At 37.8% G+C, this 22,122-nt stretch overlaps 1 protein-coding gene across 1 annotated transcript in view; it reads left to right on the top strand.

Moving 5' to 3' along the window:
- The first annotated feature begins 12,674 nt into the window (after positions 1–12,674).
- Positions 12,675–22,122, top strand: part of sema3ab (sema domain, immunoglobulin domain (Ig), short basic domain, secreted, (semaphorin) 3Ab) — a 28,288-nt gene continuing 18,840 nt past the window's right edge. The window contains exons 1-2 of the mRNA XM_087798226.1: positions 12,675–13,315; positions 21,767–21,927. Coding sequence (XP_087654352.1) covers positions 13,171–13,315; positions 21,767–21,927 — 306 coding nt within the window. The 5' untranslated portion in view covers positions 12,675–13,170. The remainder of the gene's footprint in view (positions 13,316–21,766; positions 21,928–22,122) is intronic.

Genomic DNA, 22,122 nt, shown 5'->3' with positions numbered 1-22,122 from the left:
AAGCAAACGCTTTAAGTCTGTTCTCCATATTGTGGACTCACATTGAGGCACCTTCTACACCAGATACACCGTTTGTCACTCTACCGTGACAGACCCAGAAGTTATTGATACCTGAGGAAAAAAAAAAAGGGGTCATATCATAATACCCCCTTCTGCAGAACGTCAAGAAACTCTTCACTGACTGACGTGTATTAACTTACAGGAATGTCGGCTTTTAGCCTTTTGGATGTGAAACTTAACACACCATCTTTTCAGGAAACGTTGCCCTCCGGCCCATGTTTTTGAAAACTCTGCTCAACAACAAGGTGTATTTTTTTTTCCCACATGTTAAAAGGTGTTGATAATTTGAGGTTTATTGAATGATTTGTTGGGTAATTCTTTTTATGGAGGCGAACCATGGAAGATGTCGTAGTTGAGGGAGAACCGTGTGTACGGAAGAACAAACAAACCTTCCTACTATCACCTTCCGTTTAAAATGATTTTACCGTGCTGAATTTAAAATCAACAGATGGTAAAAAAAAAAAAAGGGGGAGGATGACATGTGTCACATTTTTAAGCAATATGTTGGAATGACGTGCAATTTCCTCTCCACTAATTACTGTGGAATCGCTGCTGTTTTATCAGCTTCCCTCGGGCCCGAGGGGAAGGAGCTTCCCGCTGTAGCAACACAGAGTTGGATGAATTCTGGTTGAGGAGGCAGACGCAGACAAGCCTAGAGAGGTGTGAACAGGACACAGAGTCAACAGCCATGCTGCTGGTGTCTCATGCGGGGCTGAAACACAACCTCGTTCTCATGTCGTCAAAGCGGAAACACAAACTCCAAGTGACCCGGGAAAAGAGTTTTTTTTGGAGAGTTGCAACATCGTTGATCAGATAGAGTTACAGGCCTCCTAATCTCCAAGTGAAGTCATGTGTTTCATGATGTCGTTTCATGTACCGTGGAATATAGCTGAGGGGGGTGTATTATCAAGAATGATAGAATATGTATCACGATGCATGGGCAAAGATACGATATATTGGGATATATTACAATACTGTAGTAACCAAGATTTGTAGTATTGTCAGAATAGTTGACCCTAACGTTTCAGAATTGACAGACTCATGACTCTCCAAAGTCGCAACTTCTTTTTGTTTTGAAACCAAAATTTGCCCAAACATTAGCTTTAAAGGCTGCTGAAATCCCAGGTATCCTCTCATCCTCAGTCATTACTGGATCCTGCAGGATTTCATTGTTTCTATATAGATATTAATAATTGAACTAAAAAAAATTAAATTTTATGTAAATATAATCCCATCCATCTATCTATCCAACCGTCCACCCACCCATCTAATCATCTACCCACCCGTCCACCAATCCACCAATCCATCCATCCATCCATCCATCCATCCATCCATCCATCCATCCATCCATCCATCCATCCATCCATCCATCCATCCATCCATCCATCCATCCATCCATCCATCCATCCATCCATCCATCCATCCATCCATCCATCCATCCATCCATCCATCCATCCATCCATCCATCCATCCATCCATCCATCCATCCATCCATCCATCCATCCATCCATCCATCCATCCATCCATCCATCCATCCATCCATCCATCCATCCATCCATCCATCCATCCATCCATCCATCCATCCATCCATCCATCCATCCATCCATCCATCCATCCATCCATCCACCCACCCATTCATCCATCCATGCATCCATCCAAACATGATTTTGCGTTATATCTGTGTAATGATATTTTCTCTCACCACTAATGTAGTTGTGGTTGAACAGTGTGATAGCATTCCACGTTAAACTTGTATGGCCTCTATGGGAGTGTCTCTATCTGCCTCTGCCCACCATCAACACACTGTCAGTCCAAGGTTGAGCAAAAAGATTATTGGGTTTATGTCGAAGTCAAGGTTCCATTTGAGGCCATAAATCCAGGTGGAAGGATAAAGCTTCTTGAATCCCTTCTGTTTGACCTGAGCTTAATACCACAAGCCTATTAGAAGAGACACCTCGGATCAATTGACCACCCTTTCGTCGACTCATTGGCTATTGACAAGGTCACTTCTTGATCATCAAGATGCAGAATGTTTGTGACGCATGCTGCTGAGGAACCTTTCTGAGGGCCAATAGAAAGTGTTAAAACAAAACATTGTTATTTGAGAGCAGCTTTCGGTCAACAAGGATCTGGTTTAAAACATACAGAATAAATTATAAGAATAAGAATTGTACATTATTATATTACGCTGTAGATACTCAGCTCGAGATGTCTTTTTTTTGCTGAGCAAGACATTTCCTGAAGGTTGAGCTGGCATGATGCATTGCAGCCTACATCCACCCGGGTGTAAGTGTTTCCATGCATTGGTGTTTTAAGCGATGTGGTGGCCAAAAATAGAAAGAAAAGAACCATTAATGCATTCTTTGTGTTTGAACAATTTCTAGGCTGAAGTGAAATTTTGTCTTTTGGGTGACTAATACTAACTTAATATAACTTTAATATTGTTGCTATTACTTAACAGATTGTTTACTTTCTTTAATATTCAGCACAGTAGTATGATTGTGAAGAGGCATTTATACCATCTTGCATCATTTTAATCGTTTTAAGGATGTATTTATCTCGTTATATTTCATTTTAAAACATTCTGGCTTTGTTTTTAGATCAATAGCTATATCAGATTACTTAGGAATACACACAACTGTGATAATTCAGTTACTGTCATCTGTTAAAGTTCCAACTGTAATGACAACTGACATGTGTTTTATTCAATTAGAAAAATTAGTCTATTATTGCGAAAGTGTGTTTTATTTTTTATTTATCTTCTAAATGTATCCTTTAGCATAGCATGTCAATTTGCAATAGGAGATTTGCAGATTGCTCACCATATATTCAGGCACTTTTTTTGAGTGATTGTAATTGTCACCAAAAAACAGACAAAACCAATTATTTAGAGAGTTTATCAATACACAAGTGCCCTTGGTCACAATCTGGACGACAAAATCCTGATCAGGGAACGGCTTTAGTCGAGGACTTGACTTCTTAAAATACTTTCAGTTAAAAGAAAGTGTATCATTAAAATGTTATTAAACATGAGTTGTTGTTGTTTGTAAAAAATCTATTCACTTCCAAGCTGCTTTGTTTTTTGTTTTAGGAATGTAGCTTGGAGCTTTGAGGTCAAACTTAACCCACAGTGACACCCACCTCTGGCCAAAGCCCCCTTTTTTCCCCTGAGAAATGAAAATGGTTGTTATTGGATTTTAATGAGGTATGACCTTTAACTCTGTAGGTCACTCTCAACATGGCTACTACCTTTGAATACCGACACAGTTTATTTGGAACATTCACGCTTATGTGTTAAAATAAATCAGGGTGGTTGGACTGGATGGAGATGAGAAAGAAAAGTGAAGAGATTTCACTAAAGGTCTCCCCAAATTTAGCCCCATCACTCTCATGTTCTTCTCCACGTTGTTGTTATGTCTACTCCAGGTTGGTATTCCATTACATGCTGGGCGATGTTTTATGGTCCAATAGCTTTTATTTTTCACAACCGCCTCCATGACAAAAGGAGTGAAAACACGGTCAAGTCGTTGAGTCTGTGGCTGTAGAGGTGAACAGTGTGAAGTCTATATCACTGTTGATCCGAGCTGAGTCAATAAACAGCATCTGTGATGAGTCGCGGCCTCTTGGCTGACCCCCCACCACAGTGACAAGAGCAATGTTTGCTCTGACGCATCGCAGAGGCTGCTCCGTAATAAGGAGAGTTGAGGACAATTTGATGGCGTATTGAGTAGAGATGAAGCCTCACAGTTATAGGTTCCAATCCAGCTTGTTACTGGGTTTCGTTTATAGTTATCAATTGACCTTAAAATTAAAAAGGGAGAAAATTCTTTTTGCAGACTTGTGAACCTTATAATTTGGCCTTAATGACTATTGTTTTGTTTTAGGATTTTCTTCATTGTAATGAACAAAGGTTTTCTAAACTGTTCTTGTGTCATATATTTAACTCAATATTTTATTACTTAGGAATGTGTCCTTCAATTCTCTAGTTTGTAGCTGAAATTAAATATGCGTAAAATGAACAAATACACGAACGAAAGCACAACGAATGGGCAAAACACCACCAAGGAGCAGGATTTTAAAAACCCAGTATACACACAAAAATAGCTTCCATGATTTAGGAATTATGTTGATTCACAGCAAAGTTCCATGACTAGTTATTTAACAAATGTGAAAATCCAACTTTCCTGACTTACTCACATGTTTCAAATGTTTAAGCCTTCCTCTCTAAGAGGTTTTGAAGTTCTCCCCCCGTCGGAAATCTTGGCGAACAACGGGTTACGAGAGAGGAGTCCATTATGACGTAATTATGGCTTCACTCCTCCTCCAGCCAGCTGTAATCACACCTGCTTTGTTTGAACAACAAGTCCCTTGGAGATGGAGACTTCTTGGATTAATGACTTGCGGTTACAAACCTCGATGCTTGATCAATCACAGCAGATAAAGTTTTTAAAGTTCTTTACAGAGGTAGGTACAAAAGCAGTAGCAGTTAGAAGCTATACAAGTCAATGTAAAGTCCTTTAAAACGATGAAACTACAAACCATTTTAATCATTTGTTTCCTGTACTGTTATCAAGGATCTCCTAAAGATTTTCTGAAATTATTATTTTTCAAGTTAGTTCACGAATCGACATGTACAAAGCGTACCCACATGCTTCAAGTATGTTTCAAAAACAGCATTTTTACCAGAATCTTTTACCCATGAGTCTCCTCACTACTAAAGCTTGGCTGTATGCAGCGTCAAAAATACTGACATTGCATTTCTTTGATGAGGTGATTCCCGAATGATGGTCCAGGATATGGCAACTTCTAAATGACCAAAAACTGTTTCTACCGTAAAGATAAATATATATAAGAGTTCCAAAAACGCTCTCCTTGTAGGATGTGAACCCATAACCTTTTGTTTTTCGGAGTTGACTTATCAACCGCAACATTTTCTGTCATTGTTCTACTCGGAACCTTGAACCAAACCGCATGAGCAAGAATTGTTCGTGTGTATTTTTCTCATTATAGGAGTATTTATATGAGACGTCACAGTGGCCGCAGATAACATCAGTGTGCAATTCCCCGTGGAAATAGTTTATAGTTGTCAAACCTAATTTATACAAAAGTGGTTTTGAAAAGGTTACGCAGGAACCAAAAAAAAACTTTCAGGGGTTTTCCTCAGCGAAAGCATTAAAACAGTTCTCCAACAAATGCATTAGTGGGGAGCAGCACTGTCGTCTGCTTTGTGTCTCAGAGAGTTGAGCTTGATTCACTGTCATATCAGACCCTATAAAGAGGCTGTGAATGAAATGAAATGTGTCTGCCAAGTGGAACTGCAATGCTCGACCTCAGAACTAGAAGTCAAAGAGATTTGATCTTTCACATCTCCCCATCAATCTATTATTGTATCCTAGACCTTTTTTACAGGGAGTAAAGTAAGTAAGTTTTTAAGAAGCGGGTGTTTTCCACATTACGTTCGCTTTTAAAATAACCAATAATAACCAAAAAAAAGTATCTATATACAAAATAGGTTATAATCTATTTCTTAATCTAAATGTGAATTAAAGATTATTTAATAACATAGAGTTACATATTTAATTGGCACATTTAATTGAAGATTTAAAAAATATATTATTAAATACAATTTATATTTAATAGTAAGAAAGTAAGTAAAGGTTATTTGTAAAGCGCCTTTCTAGACCAGGGTCACAAAGCGCCTTAACAAACTAAAAACAATATACAGCTAAAATACATGCTTTAAAAAGCCAAGATACATAAGACAAACACAGGAGTCCCAGAAAATCAGGGAAAAGCCTGCATAAATAAAAATGTCTTTATATGTTTCTTGAAGGAGTCAGTAGATCATCAAACACAGAGGGAGAGGAAGATCGTTCCAAAGTTTAGGAGCAACAGCCTGGAAGGATTTCTCTCCTCTGGTCCTGAACTGTGTTCAGGAACCATCAATAGATCAGTGATGGAAGGAGGAGTCTGACCATGAATAGATCTGAAAGTAAGAACGAGAATTTTAAAATTGATCCTGAAAGAAACTGGCAGCCAGTGAAGGGTTTTGAGGATCAGGGAAATGTGAGTTCTTCTACTAGAGCAGATCAGAATACTCGCTGAAGAGTTTTGTATTAACTGCAGGCGTGACAGCTCCTTCTTGTTTAGAGAAATGAAATTGAAACAAATCACAGTGAATATAAACAGGATTGTCGATTTAAGGTTTGTCATAGGGTGGTTTCCTCTTGGCCTTTTCTTTCCTCACGGACCAAAAACATGACACATCGGTGATGGATTGATACTTACATTTTCCGCAGGAATATAAAGAAACGCCCTTTTTCCGTGGTAAACAGGATGGGTTCAGCCACCCTATCACCCTGGTCCACTGGGATCCAACTTAACTGATTTTGTATTGCAACAGGATATGGTATTGTATTTGCATGATTTATCCATTGATAACACCAGTGGGTCATTGAAGTGTTCTTACCTGTAAGCAGATGATGGCGAGAAAAGAACATAACATGGCAACGGTTGCAAGAATAGACCTTGTGAAATACGTCTCTAGGAAAAACAAATTGTGCGTAGCTTTGTGGCTTAAACTACTTGGATCATCAGAGGAAATGACTCACTATTGAAGTGGTGGACTCACCTGGTTGACGCAGTAAAATGTTTGACATGACTGTACCGAAGACTGAAGCCACTATTAATGGGTAGGAGTGAATGTTACTTATGTTTTTTCTGTCTTTTTTTAAAATCAGTTTTTGAAAAAATGATTTAACTGAGCAAGGCATGTCCTTAAATAGCTGTAAAAACGTCTTTTTATATATAATTTATATAATATTATATAAATGTGTCTGAAAGCTCGTTGATCAAGGGTTTTAATAGTAAATCTATATAAGTTAATATTTTATATATGAGATCGGTAAAGGGCACAGAAAATAAAAGTTATTATTTTTATTATTCTAGTTTTTTACCCTCTGTTTCTTAGCTCTCCGTGTTTATATTTTCAACAATATAAATGGAAATAAATATATTATTTCAGGAATATAAATGTGTTAATACATGGCATTGAAGTATTTAATGAATTTATTTATGTATTAATTCACAAGTAATGGAAACAAGCAACTTAAGTGGATATAATTGTTTATTAAAGAAAGAACAATAAAGAAATATAAAGAAGAATGAAGAAATGAATAATAAGATTGATAAAAAATAATAAAGTAAAAACCAAATCAACTGGTTAATGTGTATCTAAAAATCATTTTAAAAGACTACTTTACTTTTATTTATAGAACTATTTAATTATCTTCATGTTTTACTGTTTATTCACCAGTCTTTTCGTGGTTGATATTATTATTAACTCCACTATAAATTGACAGCATAGCTATAAAAAAAACCACATATAAAATAATGCGTTGGGCTTCTGGCCACTCCCTGTAGTAGATGGAAACTTCATCTAGCTGTAGGCGGACGCTCGAGTGAAGCACGCAGCCCGGTATTGTCGAGTATTCGTGGGCGGCAAATGTGGTTAATTCGCTTGTCTAGCGCTTGTGGTTTCATTCTGCTGAGCCAAATGCTCTCATTTAGGGGATTATGTTCCCAGGCTTGTGGGGATCCACAGGAGAGTAGGTGGAGGTCGGAGGGGATGAAAGAGTAGAGAAGGTGGAAAGGACAGCAGGATGGAGAAAGTGATGTAGGGGGTTTGCGGCAGGGGGGCGTGGAAGTGGACGCAAATGAGTGTTTGGTTTGGGGTTGGGGGGTGTAGGGATCAGCTGCTAGTGTGTGGGGGGGATCACAAGGTTGGGCGGCACTTGTGTGGGCAGGAGGTGTAGTGATGTGAGGAAAATATTGTTAAAGATGGAACACCAACAGAGGCTGAAGTTTTCTAAAGGCATTGACGGATCTTCCCCCTCTGGTTGTCTCCACTCCAAAAACCCTCATCAAGCCCACTTCCACATACCACAGCTCTCCAGATCTTAAAGGAGCCCCCCCTCCCCTGCTGCACTCCATCATGAGTTGATGAACCCTGAGATGGATGGAGGAGAGGAGACCCTTGGTTTTTCATCAGGGGGGATCGTTTAGAGGGCTTGTTGCTTCAGTGTTCTTGAAGTGCTCAACTCTTATTCTGACAGAAACTCACATAGTAAACGACATGTTTCTGTTTGTATTCTTGGCTGAGAGATAACAGACAAAGACGGATTACATTTGATATTCATCCTGTTTAATAAGGCTGAAAACACGATTTTAATCTATGTTGTTACATATTTAATTTATTTAGAGTATTTGTTAATTTATTTTATTAAGATGAATAAACAAAATACATTTTTTTTGAAAGATTGCTTAAAAGTTATTGAAAATATCAAACACCTATATTTTAATTCAGTGTTCATGTAAACTTTCAATAAAAACATCTAAAAAGTTATTTCCACCCACTTGAGTCTGCTTTTCTTAGTTATTATATACATTTATAAACAGCCCGGTCAGCTAGAAAGTAGACTGTCTGCCTGTAGCCTGGTCCTTACAAGGTTTCTGCCTCCTTAAAAAAATGTTTCTTGCCATGATGTATTATCACATTCTCTTGTCAGGGTACTAGACCTGCACTGCTAATAACTGAATAATAATAAATAATAAACCGTTAATCCTGACATTAAATCTTTGTAAATAAAGATTTTAAGAAAAATAAAAACTAGACTTTGCAACTCTAGTTCTATCAGGTCTAAATATTTGACGTACCATAACAAAACTATACTTTAACAATTGATGAAAAATTGTTGCTAGACCACGGATACATCACCACAAGAAAAAAACAATACTGTTATAGCCTTTAATTGTCTTCATTTCCCTCTCTTTGTCACTGGGGAAGGTATGTGAAAATAAAATAATTTAAAACAAATGTTTAATTTTTAAAATGTGTATTTTAAATCCTCTGGTTCAATAATACAGTTTACTATGATCACGCCTGGCAGCATTAAATCTGCTAAAGGACCCGAAAATGGTCGCATGGGCCTTGACTATTTTATTTTTCTTTGAGAATGTTTGCCTTTTTTTGGTCGCCAGTTTTGGTCTTCAAGAGAGTCATTCACTCCTAATTTGCCTTATACAACGGCTCCATCTCACCACAGTTATTTCAGATTGTGTTACATGATTCACGGAGAGAATCAACACTGCCAATCCCACATGCAGAAGAAAAGAATCTGTCTGTTCCAGCACCTAATCCAGTTTGTTTAGGAAGCAGAAACTGTGGCGTGACACTTATTCCCCGCAGTCTCCAGCGTTCTCCTCCTTGGAACCTCGGAGCGCCAGTTAACATTAGCATAACCGAGAGGCCCGTCCACTCAGTGCAGGATTAGTTCTGCTCTCCTCCCACTGTCTGATGGCTATTTATCCAGATGGATTCAGCCTGGTGGAGGTCCTAGAAAACCCATAATGGCTAAAATCATTATCATTCAACACGAGAGGAAACCAGCTCAGTGAGAGGTCTGGTGTTTAGACTTGGATTGACGTCTCATTTGGGACGGTCTTAGAGAAAAGACTGGGAACTCCCCTTTGGACCAAGATAGAGTAGCCAATCTGGCTCAATGCTTTACCGACCATTTAACACTGTTAATCCCTTAATGCGATCTTTTGTGGATAACAGGTCCTTCATTCATCCCTCTATAGTGTCTGCTTTGCGTCAATATTTTTATCATTGCATTTACATGAATAAAAATAATAAAAAAAACTCTTAAAAATCTTTATTTACCAGCTTTAAAGGGAAGTAAAGTCACATTTGTCAACTTATTTATCTGATAACTATCTATATGTAGCCTCTGACCCAACACAGTTCTTAGGTTCAACCCTTACAATGAAAAACAAGCTTTAGGCCAGTGGTCCCCAATCTTTTCCAACTCAGGGCCCACTTTTAATTCCCAAAAACCTTTGCGGCCCACCTCCGACCCCATAAACATGAAGGCATTATAATGCGTTCTCATTTCCTTGTCACATGTATAATACTCAAAGGAAAAACAATATAATGAAAATAATATTTGAAAATGTTTAATATCCTTTTAAACTCAACAAGTTTTTTTTTTAAAGCATTATTATGTGTATTTTTATTTTAATATTATCACATCCACCCTCCCACAAAAAAACTATACCATTTCGGAAAAGGCCTACTTGCAATATCTTCACGGCCCACCAGGGGGCCGTGGCCCACAGGTTGGGAATCACTGCTCTAGAGCACTAACAATTGCAGCACTATCATATTAATTATAATTATAGAAATAAAATATATTTACAATAAATTTCATTTGTTAAAGCCGGACCATGTAATATTGCTCCTCTAGTGTTGGAACTGTGTTAGTGCAATGATGGGAACACTGGCATAACCACATGTTGAAGCGAATAGCCAAGACGCTCAAGAAGATCTTCAATGTTTCTCTAATGTAACAGACATTTTGGGTTCATGGTCATGATTAAAAACACAAAAAAACATTGTTGCCCTTTTTTTTAGATGTTGTTGTGCTGTTTGCTAAATCAGACAAAGCTACATTGACATAGGTTTTTTAGAACCTGTAGAAGTTTGTGTATCTTTGGGTCTTCCAGATTGTAAGAGGATTAGATTCACAGATGGGGTAGATCCGATTTTTGTGCCTCATTTCACTAATTGTGTCATTTTCACTGACCCAACTTTAGTGAGATATACAGACATAATAAAGGCCAATTCTATACTGAAAGAAAATAAGTTACTTATTTATTTTAATATAAAGATATTTTGAAATATCACTTAAGGTTTTCATTCAAATATATATATATATATTTATATATATATATATATATATTTATATATATATACATGTTTCGTTCATGAATTATTGTTCCCGGCACCATTTGAAAACTTCAAAACTGGTTTGTTATCTGCATGGGATGAAACCTGGACTGTTAACATATCTAAGGACAAAAATAAATCACAAATACATCCGAAAAGAATGAAGATCGCTTAGTTATATATAATAAAGTTATGCTTTAGTTAATGTACAGTAGATTCTTTGGATCAAGACTTATGGATAAAAAAAAATCATTTAAATTGTGTCTGTTTCTTAACACCTTAATATTAGGTAGACATCTCTGTAAACATTAATAATTTGTTTAAGTACATACCTACAGTTAGGTACCTAATACACCTAGATTTTTCTCCTCCAAAATTCTGTAAAATATCTTGGATATTCCTTTGAAAACACAGACAACTTTCATGAACATCCTTCAAGAGGGTTATGTCATTCCTCTTATCTGAAGAAAAATCTGAACGCATTTCCAAAAAGTGACTTAACAGCCAAGAAATTAAGTTAAGATTGAGAATCTCCCATTTCTCTGAACTTGTACGTCCACTCATGTGACCAGCAGAACATGAGGCTCGGCGACAGCAGACAGATGGGACTGACAAGAATTGTCAAGGTACTTCCATAAATAGAGTGACAGACAAGAGAGCGATGCAAGTCTCATCACTGCTCCGTGACACATCAGGTGTTTTTTGTCCAACTTTAGTCTCAAATATTTATTAAACAATAAGTATTTATTTACATCATTAATATATGATCTTTTTTTTGTAAATTGTAGACTCAGAATCTTCGCTTTTGAGATGATTGTATTTAAAAAAAAATTCTCGCTAGACCTGGGGGGCCACATGCGGCCCTTTGACTATATTTATGTGGCCCTCATAATGTCAAAGTAGGATCATGTATAAATGGTTCTAATGCATTAACAAATGTATTTTGTATTTATTATTCAATTAGATTTCAACATAACACTTTTTGTGTATAATTTTTCTTGTTTATATTAATCCCTCAAAACATTTTTTATAAGTTAGTTGAAGAAATGTTCCTCATATACACAAGAATAAAATTGCAGCTTATTTAGCTCAATGAATGTCATGGCCCAATGACGCATGTCCTTTTTTTTAGGGATTTTTTCATCTTTCTTTTTGCTTGACGGCCCCTAACAACATTCACATAATTTAATGCGGCCCTTGAAGAATTATAATTGCCCACACCTGCACTAGAGAGTGACTTAGGGAAAAAAAAAACATAGGTTTCCCAGAATGAACTTTGACCCTTTGGATTTTCCAAATTATAGTGACTTTAAGTGGTTCTATTTATGTACAGTTTTATAGGGATCACTGGGGTCATTGGTCACATGACCCCTCGACTTAATAAAGTTATTCTCAGACTACTAAGTGACACAGTTGGGTAAGACTATGGTAGTAAAAAAAATAAATGATGTGGTGATGTCAGGATTGCAGGATGAGTGTCGGTCAGTCTAACGAAGGTTTAGTGTAATTGTGGCATCCCACTTAATAAAAAATAACACTTATGTTCGCTGTTTAAAGCTTCTGCTGTCGCAAGTCATGGAGATGAAGACGGGAGACACCCTGGAACTTCTTGTAAAACATCATTTACTACTAAACAAAGTCTGGCCTCTATTTTAAACAAAAAAAGTGAACTATTATTTTACTTTAAGTCTGACACAATTAAAGCAGTGCAATTGCGTTCTCATTTATTATCTTTACACACAATACTTTCTGTTTCCTCTGTCCTACTCCCACCTCCTCCCTCTTTCCCTCCCTCCCTTCCTCGCTCCCTCCTTCCCTCCCTCTCTCTGACTGAGCCGTCTGCCTCAGCTATTCTCAGTTGCACTGTGATCCTGGTGCCGTGTGGACCGGCTGAGCTGCGCCAAATGGAGCTGAAGTAGTCCGGAGTGCGAAGTAGAAAGCAAGAGAGCCAGACTGTGCATTTTTTTTTGGACTATCATCTCAAGCCAACTGGACAAATCCATCCACTTTGGATTAAGGACTTAACAATAATGTGGATGGGATATATTTCCAGAGAAGGACAGTTAGAGAGTTAGTTATGGCAGTTGAACCAATAACCAAGTCACTGATGCTCTTTATTTTTCACTAGAAGAAAAAACTTCCCCTTGACCCATAACTGAAGGTTTTTTTGTTTTTTTTTGCTGGACTCTGACCCCCGGGTAGAAGGAATGGGTCTCGCAGGGTAGAAGACCTGCCGAGTGTGGAGCAAGCCGGTGGAGAATTCTAGACGTCACAGAAGAGACAACATTCACTGGCCTAATACATCTAGGATTATCAGAGGCATGTATCGTAAAGACTTGTCTTGCCTCAGGACCATGGGCTGCTGCAGTGCTGTGCTCATATGTGCGCTGGTTCTGATCAGGACAGAAGGCACCACGGCTCACGAGACAAAGAACAATGTCCCTCGGCTAAAACTTTCATACAAAGGTAAGATGTTTCTTCTTTGTGGTCGTGGAAGAGTTGATGCAACCGTCACGGAGGTTGACGGAACAGATGAGCATTAATAGCGGCTCCTAAATCAGTTGCACCTGTCAAGAACAGACTTGCAGCCACTTTACTATCCAGGAAAACTGCAATAAAACGTAGAGAGGATAAAACAAAGTGCTGACACTAATTTTAATATGTTTAAAGCTGCTTCTTAAGTTCCTGAATCTTGCATATTTTGCCACCAACAATTCAAAGATACTGGATCAAATTAAATCTCCAATATCTTGTCATCTTTATGTCTCAAATTGTAACTTTAAATGTAAAAGAAAAAGCTCTCATATTCCCCCAAATCACATCAGGTGACACTGGCTGAGCTTTCGCCCTGGTTTTAATCAACCCCTCTTCCATTTTTTAATGTTAAATATTTGGCCTTGCTATGATATAAAATAAAGTTCATATAGTTTCCAAATAAGTTTAGAGATGCTTCTTGCCAAGCTCAACACAGACCGCAAAAAAATAAAATAAAATATAAAATTATTGTTTGATACTAGTGTGACATCAGCAGGGAAGGTCAAGGTGAACTCTTTGAGAAAATGTTTTAAAATGGGACGACCTTAATCACTAAAGATCTCACTTGTAAATGGAAATACTGCCACTTAAATCCACCTGCAGAACTTTAAGTAGTTAATATCAAAAACGTACAGAGAAGTCACGCGTATACAAACCTAAATAGAAAAACAGGTCAAACAGGTTTTATTTTATTCAACTTAAATTGGGTAAACTTTTAGAAAAGATACCACATTAAACACTTCCACTTTTTAAACATTTTCTTTGTTAGTCCTACTTAATCAATTGCAGTTTGGCAGCCACACCAACCCACAAACACACACACACACATACACACACCAACCCTGCACATAATTCCCTCCTTAATTCTTTAGTGTGTGGCAATTACAGTGAGGATGAATGGTACAGGTCTGTTTCAGCAGATGGCTTTCCTAAAGTGAGATGTCTTTACTCGAGCGCTCGGAGATCCATAATTATACACACACACACATACACACACAAAACACACTCTACTCTCTCACTTAAACACAAATACACACACGCAGAACAATCTGGTCCTGGTGAAGGTAATAGTACCTGCGAGCGTGTCGGCCAGAAGCTTGGCAGTTTAGCCAAACTCACCCATGGTGTGATTCCTGTATTAGAACGAAGGGCACACATTTGCACACACCCAGAATGCATCTGGCGGTCTAGCATTCAGGTACAATTATGCTAATATGGTGAACAATCTGCTCGCTTTAATGACCCGGTGTTACTGTGGTACATGCTAATGGGAGGTTGACAAGGGATCACCGAATTACAAATGGGTGATCTTTATGCTAATTATCTTTGAAAATGTGTGATAAGAAGACGTTCTAAAATCCTGGAAAATTGATCGAAAGCCCGGAGGTGAGTAATGCTTTTGTAACCCCAGGAGATTGCGAGTGATCTTCTAATCTAATGGTTTAGGGTTCAACGTTCATTGGAGTAAAGGGGGAAAACAACACTGGTACCCCATGGCTACCTAAACATCAGTTGAGGTCCAACTGTATCAACAATTAATTCACCGGGTGTTGACGAAGAAGCAGCGAAGGTCTGCAAACAAGATTTAATGCAAGGAAAACATAAATTAGAGAAATGTATTCGTCAGTGCGAAGATAATTTTCAGGAAGTTTATGTGCATTCATAAAAGTTGAGAGCTTGTTTCACCTGAATGAGGCTACAGACTATATTTATGGATGGTGTGTTTTCTGCCAGAGGTACTTTCATATGACCCGTTTGACCTCCACTTTATAGAAGCAAAAAGCGAACTCACTCAATTACTGAACTTGCAGGATCACACGGCGTGTTCGATGTATCTGGTGTTCTTAATTTTTCACCCTACAAAGTGCTCTTGAGTTCTATATGGATTTAGGAAGGTTTTAAAGTTGAAGTCTTTCACTTGTATGGCCTCCGGTCACCACTGATCCCAAGCCCTGCAAAAAAAGGAATAAATGAAAGATTTTAATCTCTTTCTTGTCGCTATGGTTTATATGCATTGTTAAATGAATATTATACTGTTTTAGGCTACTTTTTTTAAAATAATAATTAAATATAGGGTCATGCCATAAGGTTGACTGTGATTTAAAATTATTAATTGTCTTACTTAAGATTTTCAGGAATTTATATCGTCCTTAAAATAGATAAATTCTGGGCCGAAGTTAGGCCTTTGGTACCCTGGCTAACTCGTTAGCATCAGCTAAACATTTACACATCAAGTACTCATTAAGCATAAAACACATCTTTACTTTTATTTTAACAACAATAACAATTTCATTTTAAAATTGATTTAAGCCAAAAGAGGTTTTCTGATCGAACACCAAATAATCGCCCAACAAAAAAAGCAACGATAGAAACAAGTTAATGTTAGCAAAAATGTGTTAGCATTCTCATGGACATTAGTGGGTATTAATATTTATAAAGTTACGCTGAAAAATAATACTAACTACATTTCAAAACTTCTCTAGACCCTCAAAATCAACCTCAAACCTTCATGAAGTATGAAAAAAATAGGTTATAAATAAATTTAATAAGGCATCTGGTTAGGTTAGCGTAAAAATTGCATTGTTGTGTTATCTCTGGGTAAAGATGACCCAAAGGCCCAAAAAGTAAATGTGTTTGAGGTATACCTTGTGTTGTCTCTGGGTCAAAGGCACAACCGCCGCAACTGCATAAGTATTTATGGAAGCCAGAGATGTCGTTCACATTGACCTTTTTTATAATGTTTCTAATGATAATTGTAATTAGTTAGAAAATATAAATGTAAGGGTGATTCTGAGTGTAAGATATTTCTGTAAAATTAGTAGCTAATTTAAAGCTCTATTGTATCCATGGAGTTTAAAATCCAATTCAGAATGATTGTTTAAGTAACTAAAAGCCTCTTCTTTATCGACTGTTTCCATCTCAAATTCAAATTTTAAATCATGACTTAATATATTAGACTGAAGTTCATGTTTCAAGGTCTTTATTGAGATGCTGCAAGATATTGTGTTCCAGCAAATAAATTAGAAAAACCTTGTTCAAGCGTTTGCATTTACAGTACAACCACACGTGTGCTATTGTGCTTTGCCAGTGAAGGCACTTAGATAACACTATTCATGCCCTCCAGTAGAGACAGAGAGAGAAAAGTCAGCGAGAATGTAGGGTAAAAGAGTTTATTTTTATCGGTCTCACATGGGACTGTTGATTCTTTGCATCCACTCCATCTGCCCCCTCATCTCTCTTTTACTTTCCACTTTCTTCTCTGACTCTCTCCTCACACATCAAGCACCTCAGTGGTTGGAGGTAAAGTGGCCGCAGGAAAACAATAGATGCTAAAAACAGCGAGTGACAGGTTGCGTGTAAAAACAAAAACGGTCCAAAATACTGCAGCTGCCACCTGTTAGAAAAGAGGGATTGTCGTCGCCACCTGTCGTCATTCTCTTCGCCTGTCCATGGAAATATCTCTTGGGGGTTAAATGACAGCTCACGACAAGCTGTACTAAGAGCTCATTATATCACCGATGTGTTGATCACGAAGCAGTGCGATAATGTCTCTTAGAAACTTTATACAATGATCGGATATCACGGTCCCGAACGTCCCAGATTTAGGCTTTCTTTGGTTGCTAACTGAATCTTATGTCGCTAACTTAAGTTAGCTTAGGTTTTTCAAGTGAAGTGTACTGTAGGTCAATTGTTATAAAATGTGCCATCTAGTGTTCATTTTTAGAAAGACACTGTATCATGATATTTCATCAGCTGTTTCATGACGTCTCATAATTTCCATAATCTTTCAGGAAATAACTTCTGGCTAAAGAACAGTTTGATCCTTTTTTTTTAAAGTTTATTATCTTCAATATATAATCTCTGCTTGAGGGTGAGCTCAGTCAAGAAACCTTGGTTGTAATCCAGAAAAGGGTTTTGTAGCGGACTCTGTTGAGAATGACTTCCTGATCCAGGATGCGGAGTTTAAGGTATAATAATGAAGAGCTCAACCGACTTGTTCAGCGTCATTATTAGTGGAAATGTGTCGCACAGTCTGCTCCGTTGAGAAAAGAGCCTAAGAAAGAAGTTCTTGAACTGTCGACAACAATTAGTTTCTAATGAAAAACAGCAGAAACGTTTTTATTCCCCACATTGTGTCCTTTTTACTAGAAGCTTTGGTCAACCCTGAAAAGCTTTAGGTAGAAGCCTGGACACTTGGGCCCTAGCTTAACTCACTTTTTAGATGTGCAACAGAACCAAGATGACACTTTGGGTGCCTTTTTAAAAAAATGTTTACTTCATGTTTTGACTTGCGACCATTTAATTATACAATTCTAGCCTCAGTTCTGAGATGACCTTGTTGATTTTGAAGAACCAATCCAAGGTCCCTACCAGGTCCTAATACAGTTGGATATGTATGATTGGTTAAGATGATGACCATTTGATGACAATAGGCTTTACTTCAGAATACAAATGAGAAAAAATATGTATTAGTTGTTCTATATAATATTTAAGGAGAAATAGGCCTTCTCGGATGTATTCGAATTCCCTGAGGGTTCCCCACTGGTGGTCACTGTAGTGAAGTCTGGTCTTTTTTCCCCTGTACTAAACAGGTTATTGGATCATAAATTTCTCTCACAGAACCAAAGTGATCCACATAGTTAACTGATTTTAATAACGTGGTACCTTTGTCTTAGTCAAATCCTGCCTGAATACTGTTGCAATGCTTGCATGTTCTGCTTCACACACAACATCCATAGAGAGCCTGTCTCCGGACGATTATCCCTTCATAACTTGGTCCACTGAATGGACTGTTACCATGGACACTATTTCCATAGATCGTTTCCCAAGCATACACCGCTGATGTGTATTTTGGGTGGATGGAGTAAACCTACTGTATATCCTCAGGTGGATTTGTGCTTTAAGCGCTCTGGTCGTGTCACAACACGTTGAGTTGTAGTGTCTTCAACGCTGAGCAAAAGCTTCAAAATAACAAATGAAGAAGCTAAACTATAAGAGAGAGAGTGTTGTTTTACAAGTGGGCGATGAGTGTCTGGCTATAACCATTACTTTTTATTATATCCCCATGATTCAGTAGATCTGCTGAGTGAAAAGAAAAACATGGATAAATCACGTGGCTTTTCTATGATTCTCTTTTCATCCTGCTCTCCCACACATGAGCGTAGCCTTGTTGCGGGTGAAAGAGGGTCAGAGCAGGGTGTTATTGTGCTGTCAACGAAGGACTTACAGTGAATTCACTAATGATTGATCACCATGGCTACAGAGCAAAATAAATCTGGAACAGCGCAAGCCCCAGTAATTCTTCCAGAATAACTTTTTTTTTTTTTACAACCTTGAGCATGTCTCACATCTGTCAGTGTTTCTTTATTGTGTGGATATGAATGTCACATTATCTGGGTTCAAATCTGAAAATCAATTGATTTAATATAAAAAAAATTTTAACGGTTTTTATTCTAAGTTTAAATATACTCCAGATGTTTAAAGAGGGCTTAAAAAGCTGTAGGAAGTCTTATACCTTCTCAAACAAGATCATTTCACATGGCAAAAACACTGTAAAGAACATCCGCAATCCAAGGATAGTGTTGGCTAATCGGGATTCAAACTCACGTGGCTTGAGTGACAGCACCATGTCATAACCACTAAGCCTTCTACCTAGCAACCTTTTCAATGTTCAACAAACAATTGTCTTGCTTTAATGATTTAATTGTGTGCTGTGTTTTCAAAATTTAAAGGGGGTTCAGCCCATTTCTTAACTACCCTATAAAATATATAAATAAATTAACTTTTTTTGGGGTCATGGGTGGTAGACACTACGTACTGATGGGTTTGTTGAGCAGTTTAGAGCCAAGTATTATAAAGCAAAGAGTGCCATCTAGTGGCCGTTGAAGACACTGTATCATGATACCTCATCAGCTGTTTCGTGAAGCCTCATCAACACATCACTAAAAGACCCTTTTTGTAGATACAATAGATGGTTGCTAGACTTTTGATCATGGACAGGTTTGCCATCTCATTGCTGACGAAAAACGTACGAAAAATGGATGGATGGATGATCAAGGAACGTAGGTAGAGAGAAAATATTTTGACTGTAACTGTTATGTAACATTAGTTGTTAAAAATAAGACTTGCCTGAACATTTCTGCCAAATTGTAACCTCAGAAAGGTTTATTCTTTACTCCCATTATTAAATCTAAGATTTTTCATTTACCTCCTTCCACTAGAGACTGTTTTTTTTTTTTTAGTTATTTATTTGATTCATAGTACAATTGATTTAGGACTTCAGTGAAGAAAATTGTTAATCCCAGCACCTGCACATGTTTGGCTGTTAACATCTCTCCTAATCCCCTTCAATCTCGGCTGGATGTCAAGGTTCTGGAAGAAACAAAAAAGACCTTTAAGTCCGAGAAGTCTTCTGGGCCTGAAGTTTATATTTTGGCAGACAGACTAAATCCCTTCCCATCACTTCTGAGGCACAGGAAGCTAACTCAAGCAATAACAATAAAGCAGGACTTCCCCACTCGGCATGTTACCATCCTGTATTCTGATTCATGTCTGCGCAGATGTCAGGGACCTCATTCTTTTGGAAAAACACAAGCGGGTTCCAATGTCACCAAGAATGACTTCACAAATTCTTACTGGGAACTCCCATTGTTGTAGTTTATCGACTCGTTTAAAGGCGCTTTAGTCTAGTTGATATACGACGTCACCGACTCTAAGGTTAATCTAAAACGTACACGTACAACATGTACAACAGATGTGAGTCAAAGTCTGCATTCTCTACAATATTTCCTAGCTCAAACCTTGTTTCTTTCCACTCTCCTGGGCTCTGACACACTTCGAGGGGGGCATGCTTACTGTTGAAACATTCATGAGCAGTTTTGTTATTTACTATAGAAAGATGGTCACAAACAGGAAGAGCCTTCTTGTTGATTTCAATCTTTTGTGAGGTTAAATAGAGATGTAAATACTTAAGGTTTAAGACATCATTGGAAGCCAGTCAAAGAAAGCAATTGTTTCTAGCATGTGTGGAATGGCAGCTTTATCTGTCGTCTTTGTCTTCAGAAGCTAAATGTTTCTTCGCTTCCAGACTTGGCAGACACTTGGATTACACAGCAAAACATGAGCTGTACCCATAGTTACAGGTCCAGTTGCTGTGGTTTGGAGTGGTACCTCGTATTGCAGAATAATGTGGCATTATATATTTCACCTAATTTTCCACTGAGAGTGCACAAAGTTCTACTTGGCTCGGCTCTTGTGTGGTCGAAATCACTTCCCCACAAAAGACAGTCTGATCATTGCCTTCCAGTTCTGGCGTCTTCACCCACCCACCCCCACCCACCGGACCGGTTGAGCTTGGCGGAGCCTGTTCGTGCTTGGCCCGTCACTGATTCTTATACCACACAAACACAGTGGAATTAAAAACGCTGGTTTTGCGTAATTGCAGGGTTTCTGGAATAAAGATGATATTTTACACTAATCAAAAGATATCTGGTGCTGACTTTGAACGATTTGCTGAGAAGAGATTTCCTACAATATGAAGAGATGTTTATACTACTTTTTTTTTTTTTTACAGTATATTAAAGGTTATGCTGGACTAGCTGGACAAGCTATCAACAAAAAGAATATTTACACGCCATCCATTTTTTTACTTTTCATCTTTAAATGATGATACAACGATTAGAAATTATAGGTGGTACCAAATAAAAGTCTGACATACACTTTCATTATCACTGTGTGATCACAAAACAGGCTTTTTTGTGATCACACATTCAGTTAGTTTAAAAAGCCCCTTTAATGTATTACCCATTTAACTGTAAAGTACAAAAAAAATGTGCGATTAAGTGCGAGATGATAAGCAATGTAGAGGATGAGTGCAACAAGAAAATGTGAAAAAAAACAATTGCTTGATAACAGTAAAATACATAACAAAATAAGCTATAGTTAGTGATGGCTTGATGCGGTATCATGATACAGTGTCATGATTTTAAAAGTCCACTAGATGGCTCTCTAAATTTGAAAACCCTGCTAGGTTCCATTGAATTAGTATAAGAAGAATATAAAGTAGAGAGTGCCATCTAGTGGTCTTTAAAAATGAAGACACTGTATCATGATACCTCATCAACTGTTTCATGAAACCTCACCAGCCAATCACGAGCTAAAGTAATAAATGAAATGATTCTTTTAACAATTTAAATTACACATCGTTTTACATTGTTATGGGCTGATGAGGTATTATGCAAGTGTCTACAATTACCACTAGGTGGCACTCTCAACTGGATGAATTAACCATTACATAGAAGTCTGATATCATTTTTCAACCAAGAGCACCACCTAATGTGCTGTACTATTATACTAAAATTAAACAACTTTTTTTTTCAACAGAAATGCAAGAGTCCAATAACCTGGTGACGTTTGAAGGGCTGGTCAACAGCTCGGCCTACCACACCTTCCTGCTGGATGAGGAAAAAGGCCGACTTGTCGTGGGAGCGAAGGATCACATCTTCTCCTTCAACCTCCTCAACATCAGCAAAGATTTTGCGCAGGTAACCACAGCGTGTCATCTTAAGGCGGTCCGCTTTCTTTTTAAAATATTCATGCGTACAGTCTGTATTTAACTGGCTGATTTAATACCTGTCTTGAGTGTGTGCTTCTACGTAGAGTGCCATTCAGTGGCTCAGGTATCTCGGGACCTCCTTTTCTGTTTCTTCAGAAAAGTGCTTCGTGAATATTTCAAGCCA

This window comes from Callionymus lyra, chromosome 8, assembly GCF_982586985.1.
Source record: "Callionymus lyra chromosome 8, fCalLyr1.hap1.1, whole genome shotgun sequence".
Classification (NCBI taxonomy): Eukaryota; Metazoa; Chordata; class Actinopteri; order Syngnathiformes; family Callionymidae; genus Callionymus; species Callionymus lyra.
Note: the sequence above shows the minus strand (reverse complement) of the source record. Positions and strands in the feature narration are given on the sequence as shown.